The sequence below is a fragment of the Hipposideros armiger genome, unplaced genomic scaffold (genome assembly GCF_001890085.2).
Source record: "Hipposideros armiger isolate ML-2016 unplaced genomic scaffold, ASM189008v1 scaffold_134, whole genome shotgun sequence".
NCBI lineage: Eukaryota > Metazoa > Chordata > Mammalia > Chiroptera > Hipposideridae > Hipposideros > Hipposideros armiger.
The window spans coordinates 1-25,093 of record NW_017731484.1 but is presented as its reverse complement, the minus strand read 5'-3'; the positions used below and the strand labels follow the sequence as shown (position 1 = coordinate 25,093).

Below are 25,093 nucleotides of genomic sequence, written 5' to 3'. Positions count from 1 at the left end.
AACCCAACACCTTGAGCTGAGCTGCCACCCAGATGGCTCAATGGATAGAGTGTGCACTCTTAACAACAAGGCTGCTGGTTCAACTCCCACCTGGGATGGAGGCTATGCCCACCCGCAACTAAGATTGAACACAGCACCTTGAGCTTAGAGGCCACAAGCTGCCCGTGGGCAGCCACATGGTGACTGGTGCCCTCCACAACTAAGATTGAAGAACAAAAACTTGGCTGGTCTCCTTCCCCAATTCCCCAACACTGTTCCCCTCCCCCAACTCCCCAATTTTTTTTAAAAAAGAAAGAAATGCAGATTCAGTTAATTCTAGTAAGTAGAGAATTTTGCAGGGGAAGGGTGTAGAGGTGGTGCCTTCAATTTGCATATTAAATTTGCTCTTCTCCATCCCCATAATTCTTAGGTACTGTCCTAGGAGATTGGGGAGAAGTTTCTCCAACATGAAAATTGAGGGCCCTGGCCTGAGGCATTGAACAGGAGTTGTCCCTACCCCCTACCCAGAACTGTTTGGTGACTGTGGCTGGGTTGCCAGGGGAACCAGGCTGTGCAACTTCCTGGCATTGGTGGTTTTCCCCTCCTTGGCCTTATCTCAGCATCCGCCAGGACCTCTGCTGATCACGTAGGCAGGGAAGTTGGTGCCAGGCAGTGGAGGAGTGTCCAAGGCACTGGAGCAATGCCCAAGGACCTGGGGTGGGTAGGAGGGTGGAGATGAGGTTTTGAAGGGAGGGGGCAGGTGGCTGCAGATCCTTTATGTCTTTCTCCTTAGCCTAGGGGACAGCTATCTGCTCAGTGGGAATGTGGCCAGGTTGAGGGGAGGGTGTTGGGGAGAGGTGGAGGGGTATGGGTGTGACCAGCAATGGAGCTCTCTCTGTCACTTCCCTGGAGATTCAGCTCCTCATTCATTGCCCCGCACCTTGTGTGGTGGGGGCGCCACTGTCAGAAGATGGTATTGCCCTTCCGGCTGTCCTCTCCTCTTTTCTTCCCTCTTCACTCTGGATCCAGGGTCTCCAGGTGCCGGCATCCCCCAGTAGTCCCCACTTCCGCTCCCAGTCTAGCCATCTCCCTCCCCCACCTCCGTTCCACCCTTACTCTGTCCCTGATGCTCACAGTCTTTCTCCTTGGCCCCCAATTTGTCCTTGTTTTTCAAACTCTCTCCCACTCTTGCCCTGTGCCTGGTCTCTCAGGCTGTAGCTGGAAGGCCCTACGGTTTTTAAGAATGAGAAAGAGAGAGTTTTGAAGAAAGAGGAAAAGCAGCAAATACTTTGAGTAAAATAATTCATGCATTTAAGTATTTATTTATGTTTTAAGCCCTCCTTTGTTTTAGAAACACTTGAAGGCAGTTTTGAGAGTTCAAGTGTTCAAGGAAGAAGGAGGTAATAAAATAGCCTCTCAGGCACCCTTGCAACTGAAGATTTACAGTCTGATTCCTGTCATGTTTATACTACATTGAGGACAAAGACTCCCCTCCCTTGCCACTGTTGATGAGAAAACATCCAGCCTAAGAGAAAGCTTATAAGAGTTTATTTGAGCCAAACTGATGACAATCTCTGGGAAGCAAAATCTCAACAGATTGAGAAAATGCTCCGCAAAATGGCGGTTTGCAGTTTATTTTATTTGTAGCATCAAAGGAAGATCACATGAAATCCATTGGTGGTAGATTAAGGAGGTGGGAGAAAGCAAAGGGGTGGTGGTGGTGGTGGTGGTGGAATCTCTGGGATTGGATAAAAGTAAATTGGAGAGACAGGTACTTATTTTATGTAGGTGAGTACAGGATAGTTAATAGTTCACTTAAAAAAATTTATTGGGGAATTGGGGGAGGGGAATAGCGTTGGGGAATCGGGGAAGGAGAACAGACAAGTTGCTGTCCTTTTGTTCTGTAGTCTAGTTGTGGAGGATGTCGCTTCACTGGCCCATGTTGGTGTTATTGCGCTCTTTCTGGCTGAGGCAGTTGCTTGCTGGCCATTGGACAGCCACTCACGGCAGCCCAGCTCCAGGTTGAGCTGTTGTTCACCATCTTAGCTATAGAGGGTGCAGCGTCACTGGCCCTCATGTGGGATCCGAACTGGGGCCCAGATGCTCAGAGCTGGCATCCCAAGCCAACTCTTAACCAATGCACCACTCGGCTGGCCCAATAGTTCACTTTTTACAGCACATATAGATGGTAATCAGGGGACAAGTATAATAGTGAGGGATTCTATAGTTTCCTGCTCTGATCCAGAAAAAGGGATTACTGACATTCCAAGGGCATATTATCCTAAATGCAAAAAGACAATAGACAAGCTCACTAAGGTAAAGATTGACCTTTGTCAAGGAAGCTACAGTCTAAAGATGTGACTGCCCACCATGGCCCACCTTAGTTAGGAATTTTTATGTTCACACCATTATATGTGGCTATTTTTGATCTCCTGAGCTTGTCAGGTTTAACCTGTGGCCTCTTTTCCATCCACACCATATTGTCCTGTTCTAGAGGAAGGAAAAGGGAAGGAAGCTACAAGGCACTATGCAAATCGATTCTTGAGCCTGTTTTTTTTTTACAGCTCCTCTCTTTTGGGACATTATCCCATCTCACAGGTAGGAGACAAGGCCCAGGTAGGTTGCCCAAGGTCTCTCAGCTGTAAGTGGCTAAGCCAGGGTTCGGAACCCTGCTAGTCTGGCTCCAGAATCAGTCACTGCTTTCCTTCTTCACTGTGCTGCTCCAGGGAGCATCACTGTGGGGGAGCTTCTAGGCAGTCCTAGTTGGAATCCTTGGCTATGAATCAGCCTAGAAGAAACAGTGCTTTACTGAGGACTGAATGGGCATCCCGGAATTTCCTTCATGGGCATTTGGTCACCACTAAAAAGGGAGCAGAAGCTCCACAGGGCAAAGGAGGCAGATCCCGAGGAAGGAGGTGGGGCCCCTATCCTAGAGACCTCCCGGGATGTGTGTAGCAAGGAGTTCAGAGAAAACGTGAGCAAAATAGACCATCACCAACAGAGAACTACATGCACTTAACACAGTCTTCCACAGGAACGTGGCCACCCCATCCCTTTTGCTCACTCCCTCCTACCCTCATCCCACACTCAGCCCCAGCATCTCTGATCCCTGTGCTCAGAAGGGCAGGTTCCTAAATGCATTTAAAGGGGAGAGAGGGAGGGAAGGAGGGAGGGAGAGAGAGAGAGAGAGTGAAAAGCTGGGAATCAGAGTCTTTCTTCTCACTTGGACAGGAGACATGTTCAAGTGAGAGGCCAGACTTTTCATTTTAACCAAATGGCTCCTCTGGGTTTTGTCTCCCGGGCTCCTTCCATTTAAATGTGCTTATTCGCCACAGAGTCAAAATTCCTATCCCTCCTGCCTCTGCCAGTGTGGGGAGCACCTCAGCAGGCCAGCAGAGTGGGAGCTGCCTGACCAGCGCCCAGGAAGGCTCCAAGGCCTGGTGGACCGAGGAGGAGCTTTGGGACCCAGCCCAGGCTAGGGCTGCTGGGTTCTGCTCCCAGCTCTTCTCCTGGCTCTGAGTTCCTGGCCTCTGGTCAACAATCCAGGGTTCATTGTGAGACTTCTCTGGGAGTGGCGCTCTAGTAGCAAGTGTCAGGCAGCTGGAGGTGGGGTTAGGGTTGGGCTGAGAATCTGGACCTGCCTTCTTCCTCTGGCGCCTTCAGCATCTTAAACCTTTACCCACTGTTCTCACCCATGGGGCAATGAGAATACTGAAAATGGGACAGAGCAGAGGAGGAGAATTAAGTGAGCGTGAAATAAGAACTTTGGGAAAGGATAGAAAGAAGACCCCAAAGATGCCAGCAACTGGAAATGAGAGGAAGACAAGAGCTCAGGGGAGAAGGTGGTGGAGGGTGATGAGAGGAGGAGTCGGCACCCTCTCCAGCCCCAGCGGATATGGCTGAGCCAAGTTTTGCTGAAAAGAGAAAGGCTGCCTCCCCACTATTCGGGAGTGGAACTGGGTTTTGTGAGGCCTGAAGCTTATACAATTTTGGAAGCCCTACTTAAGAAAAACAATATAAAATTATTAATACAAAATTAATTATAGGAGTAAGCATTTATTTAGAGTAATGAATCACAACAAATTATAGATTTTTAAGAATCTGGCAAGTACTATAAACATAATATCTAGAAGAGTAACATAGATTTGTATGAATTTGCAGCCTGAGGCAACTTTCAAGTCGTTCACCCTTATCTTTTTTTGGCTTCTTATTCTTTGTCTCTCCAAATGACAATGATTTTAAAATATTACTTTATATAAAGAGAAAAGAATGATAATTCAGCCTTTCCTCTGGCATGGATTGATCAACATCTTTATTATTTTGATAGATTCGAATGTTTCTTTCATTACACAGCTTATTGTTGGTAAAAACGTGCCATTTTTTTTAAAGATTTTATTGGGGAATCGGGGAAGGGGAACAGTGTTGGGGAATTGGGGAACGGGAACAGCCAAGTTGTTGTCCCTCAATCTTAGTTGTGGAGAGCGCAGCTAGCTCAGCTCCCAAGTCCAGTCCCCATCTGGCCGCCCATTGGCAGCTTGCGACCGCTCAGCTCAAGGTGCTGTGTTCAGTCTTAGTTGTGGGTGGATGTAGTCCACCATCCCATGGGAGAGTCCAACCGGCAACCTTGTTGCTAAGAGCGCACGCTCTATCCACTGAGCCATCTGGCGGCAGCTCAGCTTAAGATGCCAAGTTCAGTCTTAGCTGGGGGTGGGCGTAGCCCACCATCAAACAGGCAATCTTGTTGATACACCAGCTGAGCCATCCTGCCACCTGTTGGCAGCTCAGCTCAGACGCAGTGTCACTGGCCCATGTGAGAATTGAACCAGCGGCCCTGTTGCTCAGAGCTTGTGCTCTTAAGCCAATTCTTAACTAAATGAGTCACTCGACAGGCCCTGTCTGACTTCTTATTTCACTTATTTAATGCCCTCAAATTCTATCCATGACAAGATTTCCTTCTTTTTTATGGCTGAATAATATTTTATTGTATGTATACTACAATTTCTTTATTCATTCATCCATCAATGGACATGTACGTTGTTTCCATATCTTGGCTATTATAAATAATGCTGCAATAAACATGGGGTGAAGGTATCTTTTTGAATTAATATTTTTGTTTTCTTTGGATAAACAACCAGAAATGAAATTGGTAGATCATAAGGTAGTTCTATTTTTAATTTTTTGAGGAACCTCCATACTGTTTTCCATAGTGGCTGTACCAATTTACATTCCCACAAGTAGTGCACAAGGGGTCCCTTTTCTCCACATCCTCACCAATGCTTATTATTTCTTGTCTTTTTTATGATAGGCGTTCTAACTCATGTGAGGTGGTTTTTTTGTTTGTTTTTTTGGTTTTTGGTTTTTTTAGCTGAGCCATCCTGCCACCTGTTGGCAGCTCAGCGGCAGCTCAGTTTGGGACGGGACTCGAATGGCTTTTGCTCAGAGCTCACACTCTTGAGTGAGCTCTTAACCAACTGAGCGACTCAGCCGGCCCTCGTCCTGTGAGGTGGTTTTGATTTGCATTTCCCTGATGATTAGTGATGTTGAGCACCTTTTCATGTACCTTTTGGCCATTTAGATATCTTCTTTGGAAAAATGTCTATTCAGTTCCTCTGCCCACTTTTAATTGGATTATTATTTTGCTATTGAGTTGTATGAGTTCTTTATACACTTTAGATATTAACCCCCTATCAGATATATGATTTGCAAATATTTTCTCTCATTCTGTAAGCTTTTTTACTTTGTCAATCATTTCCTTGCTCTGCAGACTAAACCCATTCATTTGTAAGTAAATTTTCTGTTCTTTGTTTTTGTTTTTTGTTTTTTGTTTAAAGTTTCTGTTCTTTAGTTCATACATTTAAAGTTGACAAAAGAAGAAAATATATTCTTTTTTTTTTGAGAATAAGGAGACAAGTATTAATCGTTGTATACAATTTCAAACAGGTAGGAATCATGACAACTCTGTATAGACATAAAAGAAAATTTCTTTAGCATATTATTTACTACACAGGGAGTTTTATTCATTGGAAAACCTTTAGGTCATTCAGGAGAGAAATAACGAAATAAAGAATGTTCTCCATTGCAGAAACCTCAAGGCTCCTAGGCATGCAGGGCTTTGTCACAGCCAGGTCCACACAGACAGAAGAAGGGACCCACTGGGGTGTCTTGGGCTCCGTCCAGGACATGGGTTGAGGGGGGATGTGCTGAAGGCCAGGCGTAAGGCTGGGGTTCCTTTCCAGGTTCCACCCTATTTTAAACCTCAGTTTTCAGCAGCTTTTTGGGGCGGCCTGGGCTCCTGGCAGCGATCTGACCAAGTGCCTGTCCACCTCTGCTGGCGTCCCCTGGTTGGTGCATGCGCCATTTGTCTGTCATATCGGCCTCTTCTTGAGGTGACTGTCGCTCTGTCTCGGCTTCAGTCATTGGGTCCTGGACATGCGGGTCTCGAGGGTGTTTCTGGCCCCTCTCAGCTCCGGGAACATCTCCATGCCAAGTGCAAGCATGGCGCAGCAGCCCACAGGCACCATAGCTCCGGTCCTGGTAGAAGTGGCCGGTTTCGCAGGAGTGGCGGCTCAGCGCAGGGAAGTTATCCATGGCCCAGGCCCAGGCCTGTTCTCTGTTCAGGCCCGGTGGCATGGTGGGCTCTGGATGTTGCTTCATCCAAGACAGGTCTTCCAAGGTTGATGGATGGGCTTCCATAGCTTCAGCCTCCTGCACGGCGTGAGCCTAGTCTAGAAGAAGGGAGCAAATCAGAAAATATATTCTTGATAAATGTCCAAATCTGTTAAAGCTCACTTGTATTATTTAAATCTTCAAGGAGACTTTCCAAAATGCAGTTTAGAATGGTATATTCAAGGTGTCTCAATTTTTTGAATAATTGTTTTTTCACTTTGTTTATGTTTGTGTTTCTCTTTCAAGCCTTTGAAAATATATTACAGATCCTTAAACTATCATTGTTACCTAGCAAGGGACAGTAAGCAGAATAATGTTCCTCCCATCCTCCAAATACCCCCTCTCAATTCCCAGAACTTGTGAATATTTGCCATATATGATAAAAAGGACTTTGCAGAATTATGAAATTAAGTACCTTGAGATGGGGGCATTATCCGGGTAGGCCTAACGTAATCATGTGAGAACGTTTCCCAGTAAAGGGGGATTTGACTACTGCAGAGTGCTCAGAGAGATGTAATGTTACTGGCTTTAAAGATGGAGGAAGGGAACCATGAGTCAAAGAATATGGGCAGCTGTTAGAAATTGGATGGTGAAAAGGATTGACCCTAGAGTCTCTGGAAGGAATTTAACCCTGCTGACACCTCAATTTTACCCCAGTGGGACCTGTGTGAAACTCCAGAACTGTAAGATAATAATTTTGTGTTTTAAGTTACTAAATTTGTGGTGATTTGTTACAGCAGCAGTACAAAACTAATACACAAGGCTTGCATATTTTTTATTTTTATTATTTTTTTAGATATGGAAATTGGGGGAGGGAAACAGTGTTGGGGAATTGGAGAGGGAGACCAGCCAAGTTGTTGTCCTTCAATCTTAGTTGTGGAGTGCGCCAGTCGCCATCTGGCTGCCTGTTGGCAGCTCGTGGCCTCTAAGCTCAAGGTGCTGTGTTACAATCTTAGTTGCAGGTGGGCGTAGCCACCATCCATGCGGGAGTCAAACCAGCAGTCTTGTTGTTAGGAGCATATGCTCTCACCAGTTGAGCCATCCTGCCATCTGTTGGCAGCTCAGCAGCAGCTCAGCTTGGGCGCAGCGTCATTGGCCCATGTGGGAATCAAATCGGGGACCCTGTTGCTCAGAGCTTGCGCTCTTAAGCTAACTCAACCAACTGAGCCACTCGGCCAGCCCTTGAATAGTTTTTAAATGGAAAGACTGTCTCATTATACATAGAAAAATTCAAGTAGCCATGTGCGTTTAAAATATTCTACCTATGAGAGAAACGCAAAAATAAAACGTATCCCTGTTGGAAAAAAGAACTAGTCAACAAGTTTAGGTCCTCTGGAAGCAGCTTTTTTTCTGATGAGATGTATAATGTGTTTATAATTATGTTTGCTGCGTTACTGGTTCTCTTCCTAGCCAGAGAGGATTTCAGTTTTGACCAGGCATTGATTAGAACAGAATTTCCACTTACAATTTGACACAATGGAGGATTAGAATTTTTTCACACACTGGCTTCTGGCTTTGTTTATTTCAAACCTCATTTCACCTCCACTTTGCAAATACTTTTGGTATTGAGCACCATCGCAGATGTTCACATGGAGAATATGGCCAGTACTTTTCTGTCCAACATCAGGTGAAGTGCATAGTGGAGCGGTAGAAGGAGTGTTCCAGGCAGCCATTCATACACCAGGACAGCAGGCAGTAATGTAACTATATGTGCAAGTGATGGAGAACACAAACATGTTTCCCTAAATCCAAAATAAATGTATTCCCCCTTACTGAACAAAATAATTCTCCAGGTAGTCCACCAAAAGGGAGTTTATTCAGGAAAAGAAAAAGAAACAAAAACACCAGAGCAGTGTGAGGACATGTACCTCTGGGCTGCGTACCTCTGGCTGGCCACCCACTGCAAAAAGAGCCCTCTTCCCAAGATGGCCTCCTATATAAATAAATCCCTCCTCCAGAAGTTAGAACCATACAGTTTTTACCGGAAGTCAGGACTAGAGAGTTAACAGGGAGCTCACCTCTGCCCATAAATCTAAACCGACGGTTAGTCATCTTAAGATGCCAGTTCACTTTTATCACCCCCAACCTACTTTTGCAGATTTACAAAAATATATCGCCAAGTAGACACTTTGCTAAGAGTCCTGATGTTAGCTTTTCAAAGGGTTCATGCAAACAAGATGGCTGAAACTTAAGTATTGATAGCTTTGAGGTAAATTCAAACAAAACCTTAGTAGATGATTTCCTTACACCGCACTCTGTCATCCCCTCATTCCTGCTTCAACTTTATACCTTCCTTCAGAGAGGCAGCCTGGATTCAGAAAAGAACACCAGCTTTTGAGTTTGGACAGTTCTCTCTCTTGGCCTCAGTTTTTTCTTTGGCAATAAGGATAATAACTGCCCCACGGAGCTGTGGCTGTGAGGAATTGGTGGAAAACTCAGGAGAAGCATCCCGTCCACAGTGAGCTGGTTACTTCCTCTTCTGGGTTGCAGAGAAGAGGGGGTTATGGTGCCAAGGCTGGGAAAGGGAGCCTGCCAGGAACTCCCTAGCCCCAAGGGTTGTGCTCCCCCTCTTAGGCCTGCCTCTGTACAGTAGCTACTTTTGCCTCCCCCTCCCTCTGATCCCACCTCCAATAGTTTGTGTTCTCCTCCATCGTGTCTTTTTGAGGATTCCCAGAGGAGATAAGCCTGGGAAATCTAGAGAAGGAATGTCAAGCCCATTGGAGTAAGTCTTTTTAAAAGCAGGTGGAGTTGACCCCATCTCGCTTCCTCCATTTCCCTGGGGCTTGTGAACAGCCCTCAATGTCCCTAGCTCTGCAGCCAACCCTCCTTCAGCCCCTAGTATGCCATAGGATGCAGTGATTGGCTTTGAAATACAAAAGTCAAGCTGGAGTAAGCTTCAGAAGGGTCACCTGTGGGCGTTTGGAGAGAGGTTTGGGAGTGGGAAAGCAGCTCACAGAATCCCAGAGTTACCACTTCTTTTTGGCCTAAGTGTTTAGCCAATCAGCACTGGAGGGAAAAATGTAGTTGGTCAGGTAGGAAAGCTTTGGTGAGGGTTGGGGCCAGCAGGCTGTGGGAGTCAGTTCAATTTTGTCCCTGTGGATTGGGAAGTACAGGGACTAAATGGAATTGGGAAAATCATAAAACTCCACCCTCCTCCCCTGAATAGTACATACAAACTGGGAAGCATGAAAAGGCAGGCTCTCTAAAGCCAGGTCAGAGATTTCCATTCAGATAGTTTATTAATAAGCTCTCCTAGGTGATTCTGAGCTGGAGGTCTGAGGTCCACATTTTAAGGAACTGCTCCTGAAACAACTTCATGGCTGGAAGTTCTTTCTTTGGTCTACCCAGATTCTCCTGTTGTGAAACTTGTTTTTTCTGATCTTGCTTCTTTCTCTGCAGACTAAACTCTCATCAGGGCTTGGCTTGGCACCTCACTAGGGCAACGGTAACCATGGTACCTAAGTGGGGTGTCTGGGAAAAACCGTGACCCTGGGCCTGGCTCTTCCAGAGGCAGCCGGCAGTTAGACCCTCCTGAGCCCATGCTAGTCCCTTGAGGGTTCGCGTCCTGAACCAAGAGTTCAGCCAAAGCCAAAGCGAGGAGCGGGACGCGCCAGTCTTTCAGAGTCCTGGCCCCCGCTGCAGCGCCAGCGGGAGTGGTTAGCGGGAAGGTTCAGGTTCCTGGGGCCACCAGCACGTCGCCTCCACCCGCCTGAACGGAGGGCGGGGGCGGGGCCTGGGCCAGGGAACGCGGGCTTTGGTTGCTATGGCAACAAGTCAACACCCTGTGCCTACTAGGCGTTGCTGGCGGCAGAGGCGGCGGAGGCGCGGTTTGAGATGGTGAGGTCAGGGTTGGTGGGGGAGAACCTCAGGTGGTGCCTCCAGTGTCCTGAATTGGGTTGGATTTTCGAGCCGGGAAAGTGGAGTACTGGGGGAGGGCAGAAGTTACGTCTGGGTATAGGTGTCGGAAGGCCCAGGAGCTGAAGGACACCCCTAGAAGAAGCAAGGGCAGTCCTGAGGAACTTGCTCTTCCAAAAGAGGAATTAAGGGCGGGGTCGGTAGGAATTGAAAGTGTAAAATGATGCTGAGCTTGGGAGTTGGGCAGAAAGGGATGTCCCAACCTTCTTCCCCTACCATCAGGCTGGGGACTCTATGGGCTGGGGATTGTGGGATGCGATGGGGAAAAACCACTGGTGAGGAGGCCAGATAAGGTTATATATACCTGTTCTGAAACTATCAGTGACAACACATAAATCACTTATTTTTTGAGCTTCAGTTTTCTCTTTTGTTACTTGGGTCTTGGGGCTTGGGTCACTCAGTACCTACTCAATAAATATTTGCAAATGAATGAATGAATAAAGGAATGAATGAAAGAGGAAGGTAGGTTTGAAAGACCCTGGAGGGATTGGGACTGGTCTGGTTGGCCTGGGAAGGACTACCAGGGTCTTGAGAGTTGAGAAAGGCAGTAGGCCTGGGAGGAGCTATGCAGGGGATGTCTGGGCTCCAGTGAGGAGTGTGTTGGTCCCTGAAGGATAAGGGAGGTGGGCGGAGGATAGGTGTTGGAGCCTTGGGGTATTGGAAATAACCTTAGAATTTCTGGGGGCACACCAGGTGGCAAAGGTGGCTCCTTGGGTATACTGGTGGACATATTTCTTGCTCAGAGGTGATACTGCTTTTCTGGAGCTCAGTGGTTCAAATGCAGGGCACCCAAGTAGAGATTTCAGAAGAGCTTTGTTAGTTATAAGATAAACAAGTCTCCAGAAAAGAGCAGTTCCCCACTTCTGAGGACTACCTGCGGGTGTTGCTTCGGGGTCCTTTTCACTTAGGCATTTATTATGCATATTATTCCTAGCTCTCCTCAGTGCCTTACAGGCACAGTGGTGTATGTCTGTCTATCTGTGAAGGCCTAGCATCACACCTGGCATCTAAGGGCATACAGTAAAAGTTTTTGTTTTTTTTTCTCCTGTTTTAAAAATTTCATATTTCTAAGCCCAAGTTAATCAGTGAGTTGCATCAGAGCTAGGCTTGTGGGCTTCTCTGCACCCAGATCAGGGATTCCCCATCCAAGGACCACTCAAGGCAGGGGTTTGGCCTGCTGACTGAGCCCTTCTGAAACCCCTTGGACAGAGCTGGGGATAAGGGCACCTTTGAGAAGCAGCAGGTCAAGTTAGTGACCTCTGCTCGTCTGGCAGTCCAGGTGTATATCAGTGTGTGTGTGTGTGTGTGTGTGTGTGTGTGTGTGTGTGTGTGTGTTTGTTTGTGTGTATGGTGCTACTCACTAGCTTTTGAGAGTGTTTGGGAGAGTGTGGAGAGGTGGTGGTCGTGGTGAGGCTCACAATTAGGCAGACTCCAGGACTCTTTTTGTTTTTTTAAGATTTTTTTAATTGGGGAATTGGGGGATGGAAACAGCGCTGGGGAATTGGGGGAAGGGGAACAGACAAGTTGCTGTCCTTTTGTTCTTCAGTCTAGTTGTGGAGGACGTTTCTTCACTCGCCCAAGTTGGCGCCATCATTGCGCTCTTCCCGGGTGAGGCAGATCAGTCGCTGGCTTCTGGACGGCCGCTCACTGCGGCTGCTGGCCGCTCATGCTGGCTGCTGGCCGCTCACGCTGGCTGCTGGCCACACATGGTAGCCCATGGCAACCCACTGCAGCAGTGGCTGCAGCCTACACCATCGCCGGCGACTCATGGCAGCCCAGCTCCAGGTTGAGCTGTTGTTCAGCATCTTAGCTGTAGAGGGCAGTGTCACCGGTCCACATATGTGGGATCCGAAACGGGGCCCTCTGGCGTCCCAAGCCAGCTCTTAACCAACGCACCACTTGGCTGGCCTCCAGGACTCTTAAAAACAAAGAATTACAACATCCTGTAATAATGGAGGGATGGACCTCAGTACTGACTTAGGATGTCATCTTAAGATGACATCCCACAGATGGCCACCGTGGTTCCATTTGAGGAAAGAGGTAAACTGAGTGGACCACTTAGTGAAAGCCTAGGTGCCTGCTGCCTGGCACCCCCCACCTTCTCAGTAACCAAAGCCTGTAGAAAAAGGAAGTAGAATCAGGCCACGAGCTCAAAGCCTGAATTTGCTAGCCTGCAGTGAACCTATATGCAAAATAGGAGCTAGATCCAGGCTGGAGAGGACATCCAGAAAAGCACATGCCTTCATCTTTATTCAGTTGACAGATATTGCGGTTTTGTCAGGGAAACTACACCAACCTGTTCCAGCCCTGTCCCAGCTTTGTCTTGATGGATTTGAGCTGAACGTCCTGGGTCCTGGGACATAAAATGCTGCAGTTTTTAAATGGCTGGACTCTCCTGTGTTCAGAGTTGGAGCATCAGGCCCACTGTTATGTTTTGTTTTCAAATAAAAATAGTTTTTTTTTCTGATCATAAGAAGTTACCTACGCATTGCAAAAAATTACTCAATACAAGAAACATCTTAAGATGCTCACCTGAAATTAAACATTTTTGTGAAAATTCTTTCAGTAACACACTCTGGGTGCATACCCTCATACATTTTTATAGGGATACTTACACATCTTATAATCTGTTTTCTTTAAAACAATATGTTATGGAGATTATCCTATTGGGTTGTCGGAAAAGTCATGACGTATTTTTTTCTGTTTTTCGTTGCAAAAATGCATCATGACTTTTCCGATAACCCAATATATCAATGACTAACTCAAAATCGTCATCCAATTGACCAGCTAACCTTACTGCATCAGAGTCTCTCCCAGAGCTCTAAGCAGTGGCCAAATATTTGTACTCCTGGGGTGGGGTGATTTTTGAAGAGAAAGGGAGTCAGCTAGGTCACCAAGATGAGAATATTAAAGCAGGGCTGGCATCTTTATCTGTCCCCAGTCCTCATCTTCCCCAAATCCCGCTTGCTTCCTCAGCTATTACTACCCGTTTTTATCAGACTCTCTTCCTTTCCTTCAAGAGCTGCCTCCCACTACGGACTAGATAGGCTCCCCTCTAGGCACTGCTCAGCTTCTTGGGGATGTTTCTTTGGTCATGCAAGAAATAAAACCAGCTCTTCACCTCTTGAAAGAACCTCTTGGCTACTGCCTCTGGCCCAGAAGGATCTAACTTTCCATTTCTGCTTGGTTCTTCATTTTTCTCTAGCATTTTTACACAGTGACCTCTCTACTCCTTCTTGTTACTCTTGGCAAAACTGGTTATTCTAACCCTAGTGCACGACTTGTGGTTTCAACGTCAGCATTTCCCCAATGAGGTTTCCTCAGCCACCCAACCCAAGACCTCAGTGCTTCCCTCTGCTCTGCCCAGTGGCTACTTTTCTGTGGTCATCTCTTTTCCTTCCTCTGTTCTGATTTCTAGGCTCAGGCAGTTGAGTATCTTTTGGATGACTTCCTCTTGATCTGGGTACCAAGGGCATAGGAAAGAGGTGATGGCAGTATCAGCCCTGAGGAACCAGCCGTCTGGTGGACACCTGAGCACAAGGGAATACCTACAGAAGACCTTGAAAAGAAAGAGGAAAACAAATGCAAAACAATAATAATATTTTCCATCTGTACTCCAGCACATACGTTATTTTCCTTAGTGCAGGCCATACTCGTACGTGATATGGAATCTGTGGAGTGGTGGAGTGGCCTGGACTCAGGCAGGCGTGTTCCAGAAAGGCTTCTATCCAGTCTGGTCTGCAGCCCTTGAGAGGTCACCTTGCTTGGTTTCATTCATTAATTCTTCATCAAATGCATATTGAGGTCCTACTATGTGTCAGGACTGCATCTTTTTCCTTAATTATGTACAGAACTCACACCAACCCTCATGATCCAGTGCCTTCCACCTTTTCCAGTTATTCCCAATGCTTAGCCTCAGTCCCACCGATTGCAGTTTTTATTCATTTCCTCTTATTCTGTTTTCGGTGGAAAGCAGAGCAGTTGCTCACCACTCACCATGAGTCTGTTATTAGGCATCTTTGGGGCTGCTATGTTTGCTTTTTAATAAATCTGAACTTTTTTGCTCTGCTCTATTGGGAGGTGACTGAGGCTGCAAAGGGAGATTCCATCTGTAAGCTTGTTGCTGGCTGTGCCAGGCAGTGAGGAACAGGACACACAGTGCTCCTTGTGCAGAACAGAGCCAGCTGGAGAATCATTGCCCAATTTAGTGTGAAAACCTGATACAGGTAGAACAGGTGCTGGGGTGTCTGGTTGGTCATGGCAGATGAGAGCTTACAAAACACACTGTCCAGTGTTTAGTAACCTGGAATGCACAATCCGTTTTCCTGTCCGTTCTGTCCCCTTGATTCCCAGGCTTGGGATACCCAGTGTGTATAGCTCATTTCCCCAAAACATCCCAGCTTAGAGAACTGTGGGAGATGTGGGCTCCTGCAAAGTGAGAATTGAATCAGCTTTGGATTAAGCCTGGTGTTGTCCCACAGTCCTCACATAAGCCACCTCCTGGAGACAGACTTCTCCTCTGGGGACTGAGCTGAAGCTGGATGAGCTTAGGGAATGAGGTTGCATTAGTCAGTGTTCCTGGTTATAAGTAGGAGAGACAGAACTTTACTTTAAGGATTTTGGAGACCTCATGGGCTTGACATCAAGGCTGGGAAACCAGGCTTGGCAAATGGGAACAAAGGGAGGGGTTGCAGCTAGAACAGAGGCCAAAATCACAACACAGCACTGGTGTGGTGAGGACCCTTGATGCTGTGTTGCACCCCCAGTGCTGGCAGCTTTGGCTGTGAGGTGCTGCTGGTGTCCTTATCAGCATTGCCCCAGACACTGGGTATGGCTGCAACTTCTGCCTTTTCCAGAAAGGTTTTCCTTGTTCTCCTTCTTGCATCACTAGTTCCCTGTCCCTTGTCAGGACGATCTGATTGTTTTTTTCCAGGCTTGGAGGGCAAATATCTGGTGTCTTCAGCGTTGATAGACAGAGATGAGCCTTGTCTCCACACCTCATTAGATGGGAACTCTCCAAACATAGAAGACACTGGGTGGTTAAAACTGACTAATGCACACTAGAGGGGTCCTGGGAGTGAAAGCCACATGGTGGAGATTATGCACTGGTTTGCCTGATTGTAGCTGGCAATCAGTCATCATTCACCCATTGAAGTTTATTGGGCACCAGCTGTGTGCCAAGCAGCAGGCAAGGTGCTTTTCCATCATTAATATCCTCTGCTCCCCACTGTAACCTTGTGAGATTATGGAGACATGAAGGAGGTCAAATAGTAGTGTCATTTGTGAAGGGGGCTTGGAGCTCAGGCTGAGAAGATTGGAGGTGAAGAGGCCACTATACATTTCTGGGGAGGCAAGCCCAGGTGGCCTCACAAGAGAGTGTCCTTGTGGGAAATTGGGACTGGGCTAACAATGAGGTTGTCCTCCCACCTTGTTTCCTTCCTCCTTTCTTCCATACAGCACAATGACTTGGCCTTCTTCAGCTCAGGGACTACAAAAATATCCCTTCTCACTGAGCTAGTAGGCCTGGCCCCTACTCCGAGAGCCCTCTTTCTGTGGGGGTATCCTCTACGTTTCAGGGTTTACTCAGATGCTTTCCCTCAGTGGCTTTTCCACATGCACCCCTACCTACCCTGTCATGGGCTGGTGAGGTGTGTTTACCTTGCCAAGGGTCTAGATGGCACTCAGTACTGATGGCCCAAACTTTCTGCCTCTCCCTGCAGCCATTGAGCACAACTGGTGACCTGAGGTCCTCTTCTACCACTTCCAACAGGTCAAGGAATAGGACTCGCTATCGGACCAAAACCATGAGCTCTGAAGTAGATGAGAACCTCTTTGGAGGTATCAAGGTAACCCCCTCCCAGACCCTCCAGGTAGCTGCCAGCTGGAGGTAGTGACTTGGACGAGTGTTGCTCAGGACAAAACTAGCACTGGGCACGTCACCCCCTCTCTCAGATGAAGAGGGGAGTTCCGAGAGCTAGCAGTTGAACCCTGACATCTAGTGTGGTCTATGTATACAATACACCTGGCTTTCTCCACTAATACAAGGCTCACATCTGCACAGTGTTGAAAATCTGTTGTATAATAATTTCGAAGGGAAGGCTTGGCTGCAGAGAGTTTGATCGTTGCTCAGTGAACACTCCACGATGAAAACATTGGAGGGCCACTGGACCAAGCTCACAGACACAAAGCAACATATTTCCCCCTTCATCCAAGAACAATATCAGATCAAAACACAGAGTCATCCCCTTTCCCAGGTGTCAACCAAAATAATATCTTAGCTTTGGGAAAAGAGCAGGTCTTTATTTGCTATCCTGACTAAGAAGTTGAAAACTCCTTTAGCTTAAGAAGGACAGTTAAAGTGTTTCTTGGAATAATCTTGGTACACATGGAGTTCATTCCGTAGGTGAGACGGAGGAGAGGCAAGGCTAGAAAGAGACTGAGACATGGAGAGAAGGGTAGTCAGACACTGAGAGAGAAAAGAGAAAGAGAGGAAAGATGCCAGTGGTGGTGTGAATACTGGTGTGAATACCTCTGGTAACAGGTGGGTTGGGGAGAGGAGAAGTGATATTTATCCCTGCTCCTCACTATCCTCATTGTGAATCAAAAGGGACTTTGCAGAGGGCTCAAGACAGGTATCTTTCTGCATTTAGAAGACCTCCACTCTGCAGCAGTTTTCCTATTGACAAGGGGAAGAATCAAAGGAATGGAATTTCTAGTCAAAACGAAGATAGATTTGGAAATGACCTAGTTCTCCAGGAGTAGTCCTGCTGGCTAGCAAAAGGAGCAGTCAGAACAATGCCTGTTCTTGGCCCTGTTTCTTTGGCCTTATTGCTGGCCTTATTACTGCCCCTTATCGGCAGTAGGGGGCAGAAGGGGCCTGTGGCATGACTTGTGCCGACTTGGAAGCAGAGATGGGCACCAGGTGGCAGCAGCACTCTGGTACCTCTGTGCAAAGTGAGGTTCTCAGGCCAGAAAGGACCTCCATTGAGGCCATCCCCGGCCTCCACTCAGGATCACAAATTGATCACAAAATGACAAATGAAATTTTCTCCTGTATTAAAAATTTTCCTGAAATAAGTGATTTCATTTTCTTATTATCTAATTCTTTCACTATCAGAAAATTTTGAGAAAACATCATACATATATCTTGTATTCTTGCTGAATTCAAACTCTCTGATTTCCTCACCACATTAGATTTAAGGGCAGGTCTGTACCATGCCATTTGGCCTTTTTTCTGGGGATCAAAGTAAATTAATCTAATCCCTAGAAAGGATTAAAAATATGAATATCATAGATTGGATGAGTCTGTAACAAATTGTATTGCTTCAAGCCCACAGTGTGGTTGAAGAGAGAATTATTCCTTCTTTCATAAATCATGGAGGGAGGAGACCATGAGGACATACAATTTTCATTCCTGATGGTTTTAGGTTAGGAATGAACACACACTAGCAACCCCTCTTCCTATCTGTCCAGGAGTATCTGCACAAATTATAGAGAAAGCTTGTTCTCCGAAGAGCTGGTCAGTACAGAAGTTCAAGTGCAGAGCACGATGCTGCTTTCTCAGTACCCTGGCTACTCTGGATGGGCCCGCCGTCTGGGCCTCAGCCAGCCTCCTCTGCCACTGGATGGGGTGAAAACCCCAGGAGAGGGGAAGTTTTACATTTGAAGTTAGGCCTGACCGGTGGGAAGTAGGGTGACCAGCTTCTAAGCTATCCTTGCTGAACCCATAGCCCCCGGCCCAGAGCGACAGCCTCATCGTGCTGCTCCGAGAAAAGCACGCCACTCAGAAAACTCTCAATGCTCCTGGCCTGGACCACAAGCCGGAGACCATCCAGCTCGTCACCAGGGACATGGTTCGGAAACTCATGTGAGTACCCAGGGCCTGTGCCCGGCCCTCTCATCCCAGCCCGAACCTGTGTTGGGTGATGGGGAAACTCACTGTCAGTCAAGCCCCCACTTATTTCACGTTCATTTCCGCTGTTTGCTTCATATTCTCCTTCTTTCGTCTTCATATTGGCCTGTCTGTTTCTTCCCTTTTGTATCTATTATTTCCATTAATCTTGATTGCCAGCTTCTTTCTCTTTCCTCTCTTCTGGCTGCTGTGGGACCTATAGGGCTGGTAGAAAGGAGGTGCTTAGTGGGACCTTCCTGAGCCCCCATTAGTGCACTGGGTAAAGGGAATGGTCCAGATGAGTCACTTCCTTTTGACTGCATCAGGAATCCAAAGCAAAGGGAAACTGACCGGATGTCTAATTAGTCACCTGGCTTCCTCCCAGGCTCTGAGGCCATAAGAAGAAATTCCCACAGGCTCTTGGGTTCTCTTGGGATTAGCTCACATCTTCCCCACTGGGGCTACCCCCTTGCTTGGCCCCTCCTGTGGGGTTTAGGCCTCACTCAGCAATGTGAAATGGGCCAGTACTCTTGCTCGGTGGTTTAGCCCTTTCGCTAGAGCTTCATTTTCTGAAACCGTTCTTCCTGCTCCGGCCCCACCTGCCAACAGCTTGAATTTCTACAATATAAAATGCTGCCTGTGTCATGAGCTGGGGAGACACAGCTAAGACACAGGTCCAAGAGTACCATCTGGTTAGCCCTGGCATTACATGGCCAGAAATGGTGAGCAGCCCTGTGGCCACCTCTGGGGCACGAGAAATAGTTCTTTCTTGGAGGGGTCTAGTCCTGAAAACACATTGGAGTTGAAGTTGCTGGCTCCTTGTCAGGGCTGCTGAAAGCCCACGACATGCTGCCTCAGACTCAGATCATTCCTGGTCATTTCAGATTCCAAGCTGTTTGGGGCCCTGCCATTCAGTGAATCACGAGATCTTGGCTAAGCCCCAAATCCACTCGCTCACTTGCTCCACCTCCTGAACCTCCCCCCACACTAGTTTTATTAGATGAGGTTTCACTTCCTGCCTCAGACATCTGCGTCTCCTTGCCATGTGCCTGTTAAATGGCCTCACCCAGAAGCAGCTTTATTCCCACCCCCTGTTTCTCCCACCTCCATCTTTAATGTATGTCATTTGTTTGTAATCATTATAATTACCTATTGGTTTGTTGAATGGTTGGGCAGCTAGAAAGGAGAGGTCTATAGACATGTCTCCAACTGTTGTTGATCAGACATTTTAATTAATATTTAGAGTTCAAAGCTTCTCTCTGGGCTGGATGGGCAGGGTGTTTATGTCCTCACTGGCATCCATTTCAACCTGTCTGGCGTCCCCTTGCCCTTTTTATGTCATCCTTGAGGAATAATCTATTTTTAAAGTTTAATTCGACAGTTTTGTTTTGAGTTCTCACTCTGTGCCCAGCACTGGGCCAGAGACTACTAGGCCACCAATGTGGTTAAGACAGATACCATGTCTTGAAGGATTTTGTAATCTAGTCAGGAAGTAGGCCCCGCCCAGCTGGCCATAACGTGGGTGGTGAGAGCAGAGTGTGGTGGGCTCAAAGCAGGAGGTGGTCTGTTGGACCTGGTGTGGGGGATCGGCGTATGTGTACATTGGTGGGAAGGCCATGGATGGCTACAGAGAGAAGGCAACATATAAGCTGGGCCTTTTAGAACAAGTTCTTAAAATGTCTCTTTATAGCATGTGATGCTACTTCACCCTCTGCTGAATGTCTTCTCCCCAGTGGACTCACAGTGCAACTGGCAGTCTCTCCCACCACCAGCCATGCTCATGCTGGAGGGATTGCATGCTGGATGTTCATGCTGGAGGGATTGCATGCTGGATGTTCATGCTGGAGGGATTGGAGGGAAGACAGCAGAGAAGCCTACATCATGGTGCTGAGAACTTCCCCTCATTCCCCCTCCCTAACTTTGTTCATTCCTTATGTCAGCGTTCCCACCAAGGATCCCTCTGGAGAATCCCTTATCATGAGCCCCGAGGAATTTGAGCGGATCAAATGGGCATCCCATGTGCTAACCAGAGAAGAACTTGAGGCCAGAGAGCAGGCCTTCAGGAAGGAGAAGGAAGCCATCGTGGTAGCTAAGCCTGAGTCCTGGTCTCAACAGATGGGGGGCAGAAGAGGGATGTGTTGGGGAGAGGCCAGCTTTCCATGAGACTTGGGGCTCTGGTTAGGGGACCCTGGAACAAGGCATGGATGGAGACATGCTGTAGAATGAAGACTAGTTGTGCGAGTAACTGGAGGGCAACTGAAGGGGTGAGGATGAAGTCAGACAGAGAAACTTCTGGGTTCTGATAGCATGATGGGGTGAAGCAAAATCATATTGGGTCACCTGTGGTAGCCAGGCTAGTGCCCAGGACACAGCATGGGCTACAATCCCAAACTGATGCAGTCTGGTCTCCTGTAGGACGCAGTGACCACACGCAAGAAAGTCATGAAACAGAAGGAAATGGTTTGGAGGAACAACAAGAAGCTCAGTGACCTAGAGGAGGTGGCCAAGGAGAGGGCCCAGAACCTTCTGCAGAGAGCCAACAAGCTACGGATGGAGCAGGAGGAGGAGCTCAAGGACATGAGCAAGGTGGGGGCCCTGCATGTCTTTCCTACTCTTATTCACCCTCTGGACAGCACTGGCTCCCGCTGGAGGCGGGGCAAGGAGCGGGAAGAGTGAAGTGAGGGGTTGGTTGAAGAGGGGAAGAGAGGTTTGGGGTGGGGAGAGCTGCATCTGTCACATAGTTGCTGTGCTTCGAGCTTCTATGTGACCCTCAGCAAGGCACTTGCCTTCCCTGAAGCTCACTTCATCTGTAAAGTGCAAAGGGTAAACTACTTGGCACAATTATTGGCAGGATTAAATAAGCTGAAATATGGGAGAGGCTTTGCAAACTGTGGATTGATAAATAAATGGGATATTACTTTTATTTTTATCCTGCTAGTTCAATTCTGGCCACAGAGGGTGATCCAGGCATTTGGGTTCTTTTTGAAGTGCTTTAGCTGAGAGCACAAAGACCAGAGGCTCATTTGAATTCTGTTTTGTTTCTCATTTGCATGTGGTTCACTGGCCAACCAAATGAAAAATGCTGACTCCAAAACCCCTTCATCTACAATTTCTTTCTTTCAGGTAAATCTTCTCTACTTATACCTCCGTTTATTTTTTAAAGCTTTTACTTTATTGTTCTTATTGATGGCCGTGGGGTTTTATCCCCTTCTGTGTGAGGTTGGGCTCTTCCCGCTTAAAAGTTTGGTGGCTTGGCCTCTGCAAGAGTTTTTAGTTCCTCTGAGGAGTAGAACATGGGTCTTAACTGGGGTTCATGGGTCCCTAAGGGGGACCACAAACCTCTGAAATTTCATGGAGATTTTGTGTGTTTTATGTGAGTGAGTTTTATGGAGGAGAGGGGCCGTAGCTGTCATCATATTCCCGAAAAGTGATTCATGACCCCCTAACACTAAGACCCAATACCCTGAAAGATGCTACTCTTGTCCTCTCCTTGCACAGGCTAGCACTTAGGAGCCCAGTATGTGTTAGGTTTGAACTATATTAAGAGGAAGGGCAAATATAAGAATGTTCTTGCTTTTCTAGGCTTGTGAGCAGCCATGTGCATTTTCAGCACACTGGATAGTACTCTGCTTCCATTTCTCCCCTCTCCAACTTCTACACCCTCATGGTGCCTCCCTCCCTAACCTTACTACCAGACCTAGAGCCACAATTTCATTTCCACTCCCCAGATCATCCTCAATGCCAAGTGCCATGCTATCCGGGATGCCCAAATCCTGGAGAAGCAGGTGATACAGAAAGAGCTGGATGCGGAAGAGAAGCGATTGGATCAGATGATGGAGGTGGAAAGGCAGAAATCTATTCAAAGGCAGGAGGAATGGGACAGGAAGAGGAAGGAGGAAAGAATACGGTAAAGAGGTGGATTTTGCATCTCCCTCTCTGTCATTTCCATGTATCTTTAGGTCCATGTAGCCTTTCACAGAGGGAAGAGATGAGAAATGGCCATTATCATCCTCTACTGTTATCTCAAAACCTTTATGAAGTGCTTCAAAGAACCACAGAACTTCCTAAAGTTTATTTCTAAGACGTGCTTTGCAGTCTGGCCCTGATTCAGCCTCATTTCTCACCATTTCCTGCCATCCACCCTATGCTTTTTCCCATTCCCCAACATCCCAGGTCTTGTCATAAGTTCCTGCTGCTTTGAATACCTTTCTCTTTCCTTTCCCCTGGCAAACACTGTCTCTTCTCTTAGTATATAGTTTTGTTGTCACTTCCCCCAGGAAACGTCCCTCTTTTCCCCAGGCAGGCTTGGTGGCTCTGTCCTCTGTGTTCACACTGTGTTTATACACCTAGCACACCACTTCTTGCATTGTGGCTCTCTGACCCTCACTAGATGGAGGACAGGGTCCCTGTCTCATTCATTTCTGTAGCTTTTGGGCCTAGCAGAGTGTTTGGCCTATAGTAGGTACTTAATACTTGAATGAATTAGAATAAATAAATGTAGTCCCCTTCTTTTTGTGGAAAAGGACATGACCCAAAGCAGGTGCATTATAGAATGATAGGGTCCTAGATTTAGAACACCAACCATATAATACAAGAATTACCTCTGTAAATAGTACTTGCTCCATACTGAATGGCAGTTCTCTCTCCCCATCTGTATTCTGTTCTCTTGCACCATTCATCTCTGGACTTTTAGTAGGTACCTGGTAGACTATAGAAGGCTTCCAATAAAAGTTTATTTAATGGCTAAGAGGCTCTTCATCTTCTGTATAAACAGCTCCAATAGAGGAAAAATGTCTGCCTCATTAGGCAGCTCTAATGATTTGGATTGGTCCTATACTGAGTTCAAACTTGCTTCCAGGTAACTCATACTCATTACTCCTGTTTATTTCATCTAGAGTCATGAAGCCCTTCAAATGCTCTATCTGAATGTGGATTTCGTACTCTTTCCCTTAGATACTTATCCTAATCTGTGTCTTCTCTCATTCTCCCAGCCTTTTTACTCATGTATCACGGGGTATGGGTGCTTCCAAGTTTACTGATATCCCAATACACATAGGGAGCCATGGGCAACACTGATTGTAGAGTCTGGTTCCTCAGTCTCAGACCTGTCCACCAGCTGCTGTCTCAAACAGTGAGATAGAATATAAGAAAGGCTGTCAGCAAACTAGGCATGGGAGGTAGGCTGGGGTGACAAGATACACAGGGTGATAGCAGAGGTACTGGAGGAAGAAGTTGTGGGTTTTTGAACTCTTGAAGTTCTGTGAAGTTAGCGGGGGAAGCCAGGTCCCTGTGGCTCTGGGAAGGCTTGGCAGGTGATAGGATTTCCGAAGCTCTTTACACTCTGAAAGGGAGAAGGTGCATTATGATGTGGGGTGAACTCTTGGGAAGCAAATGAAGAAAGGGAATACTATCAGGAAGGGTGAGCCCCAGACCCAGAAAAAGAGAGAACCGATCACTTGCGACACTCTGGGGAAGGACTTTGGTCTGGGCTCAGGAAGCATAGCAGTGTTTAGGGCACTTCTCAAATGGAACCTCCCATTCTGGAAGTTCTTTGGGTGGAGGTTGGAACATAGAATCATGGACCATTGATTTCTAAAACACTGTGGCCCCGTTGCCTCCAGAGGACGACGGCACATTGTGCAGCAGATGGAAAAGAAGCAGGAGGAGCGATCACTACTCGCTGAGCAGCGGGAGCAGGAGAAGGAGCAGCTGCTGGAATACCTGGAACAGCTCCATGCGGAGGATCTCAGGGTAACAGGGCCGGACAGATATGCCAACTTCCACCAGCACCAGCAACAAAGCCTCCCAACATTTAGGGGTTTCAGGGAGTAGGCTAGTTTTCTGACAGGCACATGATCATTTTACAACACCATCGCCAGCAGCTTTTTATTGCCATATTAAACATTTATTTGGCCGTGGCGCCATGCTGGGGATGAGCATTGATTTTGATAGAAACTGTCCCTGCCTTTTTGGGACCTGGGGTCCAAGACTGTCATGTCCATGTGAATGGACACATAAAGGAAATAGATGGCTGCATGCTTTACACAAATAAACAGAAGGATGTTTTATAGTCTTCCCTCAATTATCTGGGGATACTATACACTTTGTAGATGAACAGTAGTAGTGTCTTAGTTCCAGGCTCCCGGCTGTTAGTTACCACATTCAAAGTATGTAGCGCCCCAGTGTCATTAATTGTGTTGCGGAGCCAAACCTTTTTTTCCTGTTAGCCTAAATAAAATTAGTAGGCATATTCATTGCAAAAGAAATGATGACATCCCTGCCCAAACTAAGTAGACTTAAAAAAAATAAATCCTGTTCCATTTGCCTTATTTGGTCTGCTGCAATATACAAAAGCATAGTCAGGGACATGGCAAACATTTGCAGCAGTTATTCTTTTTTTCCCCTTTTGAAAATTGTCATACACACCGACAAGTTGAAAGAAGTATACCACACCCATCAATGCTTCACCAGTTTAATGATTGTTAATCTGCCTTGGTTGCTTGTCTCTTTTAGCAAACACTGTTTTTTTTGTTTTGTTTTGTTTTTTTTAGCTGAGCCATCCTGCCACCTGTTGGCAGCTCAGCGGCTGCTCAGCTCAGGCAGGGACTCGAACTGCTGTTGCTCAGAGCTCAAACTCTTGAG

The 25,093-nt window shown here is 47.0% G+C and overlaps 1 protein-coding gene across 1 annotated transcript; it reads left to right on the top strand.

The window, feature by feature from the left end:
• The first annotated feature begins 10,437 nt into the window (after nucleotides 1-10,437).
• Nucleotides 10,438-24,283, top strand: CFAP45 (cilia and flagella associated protein 45). Its single transcript, XM_019649609.1, has 7 exons — nucleotides 10,438-10,482; nucleotides 16,331-16,406; nucleotides 18,291-18,427; nucleotides 20,185-20,536; nucleotides 20,867-21,037; nucleotides 22,180-22,358; nucleotides 24,073-24,283. The coding sequence occupies exons 2-7, from the start codon at nucleotides 16,365-16,367 to the stop codon at nucleotides 24,281-24,283; spliced, it is 1,092 nt and encodes a 363-aa protein (XP_019505154.1). The 5' UTR covers nucleotides 10,438-10,482; nucleotides 16,331-16,364.
• The last annotated feature ends 810 nt before the right edge of the window (nucleotides 24,284-25,093 follow it).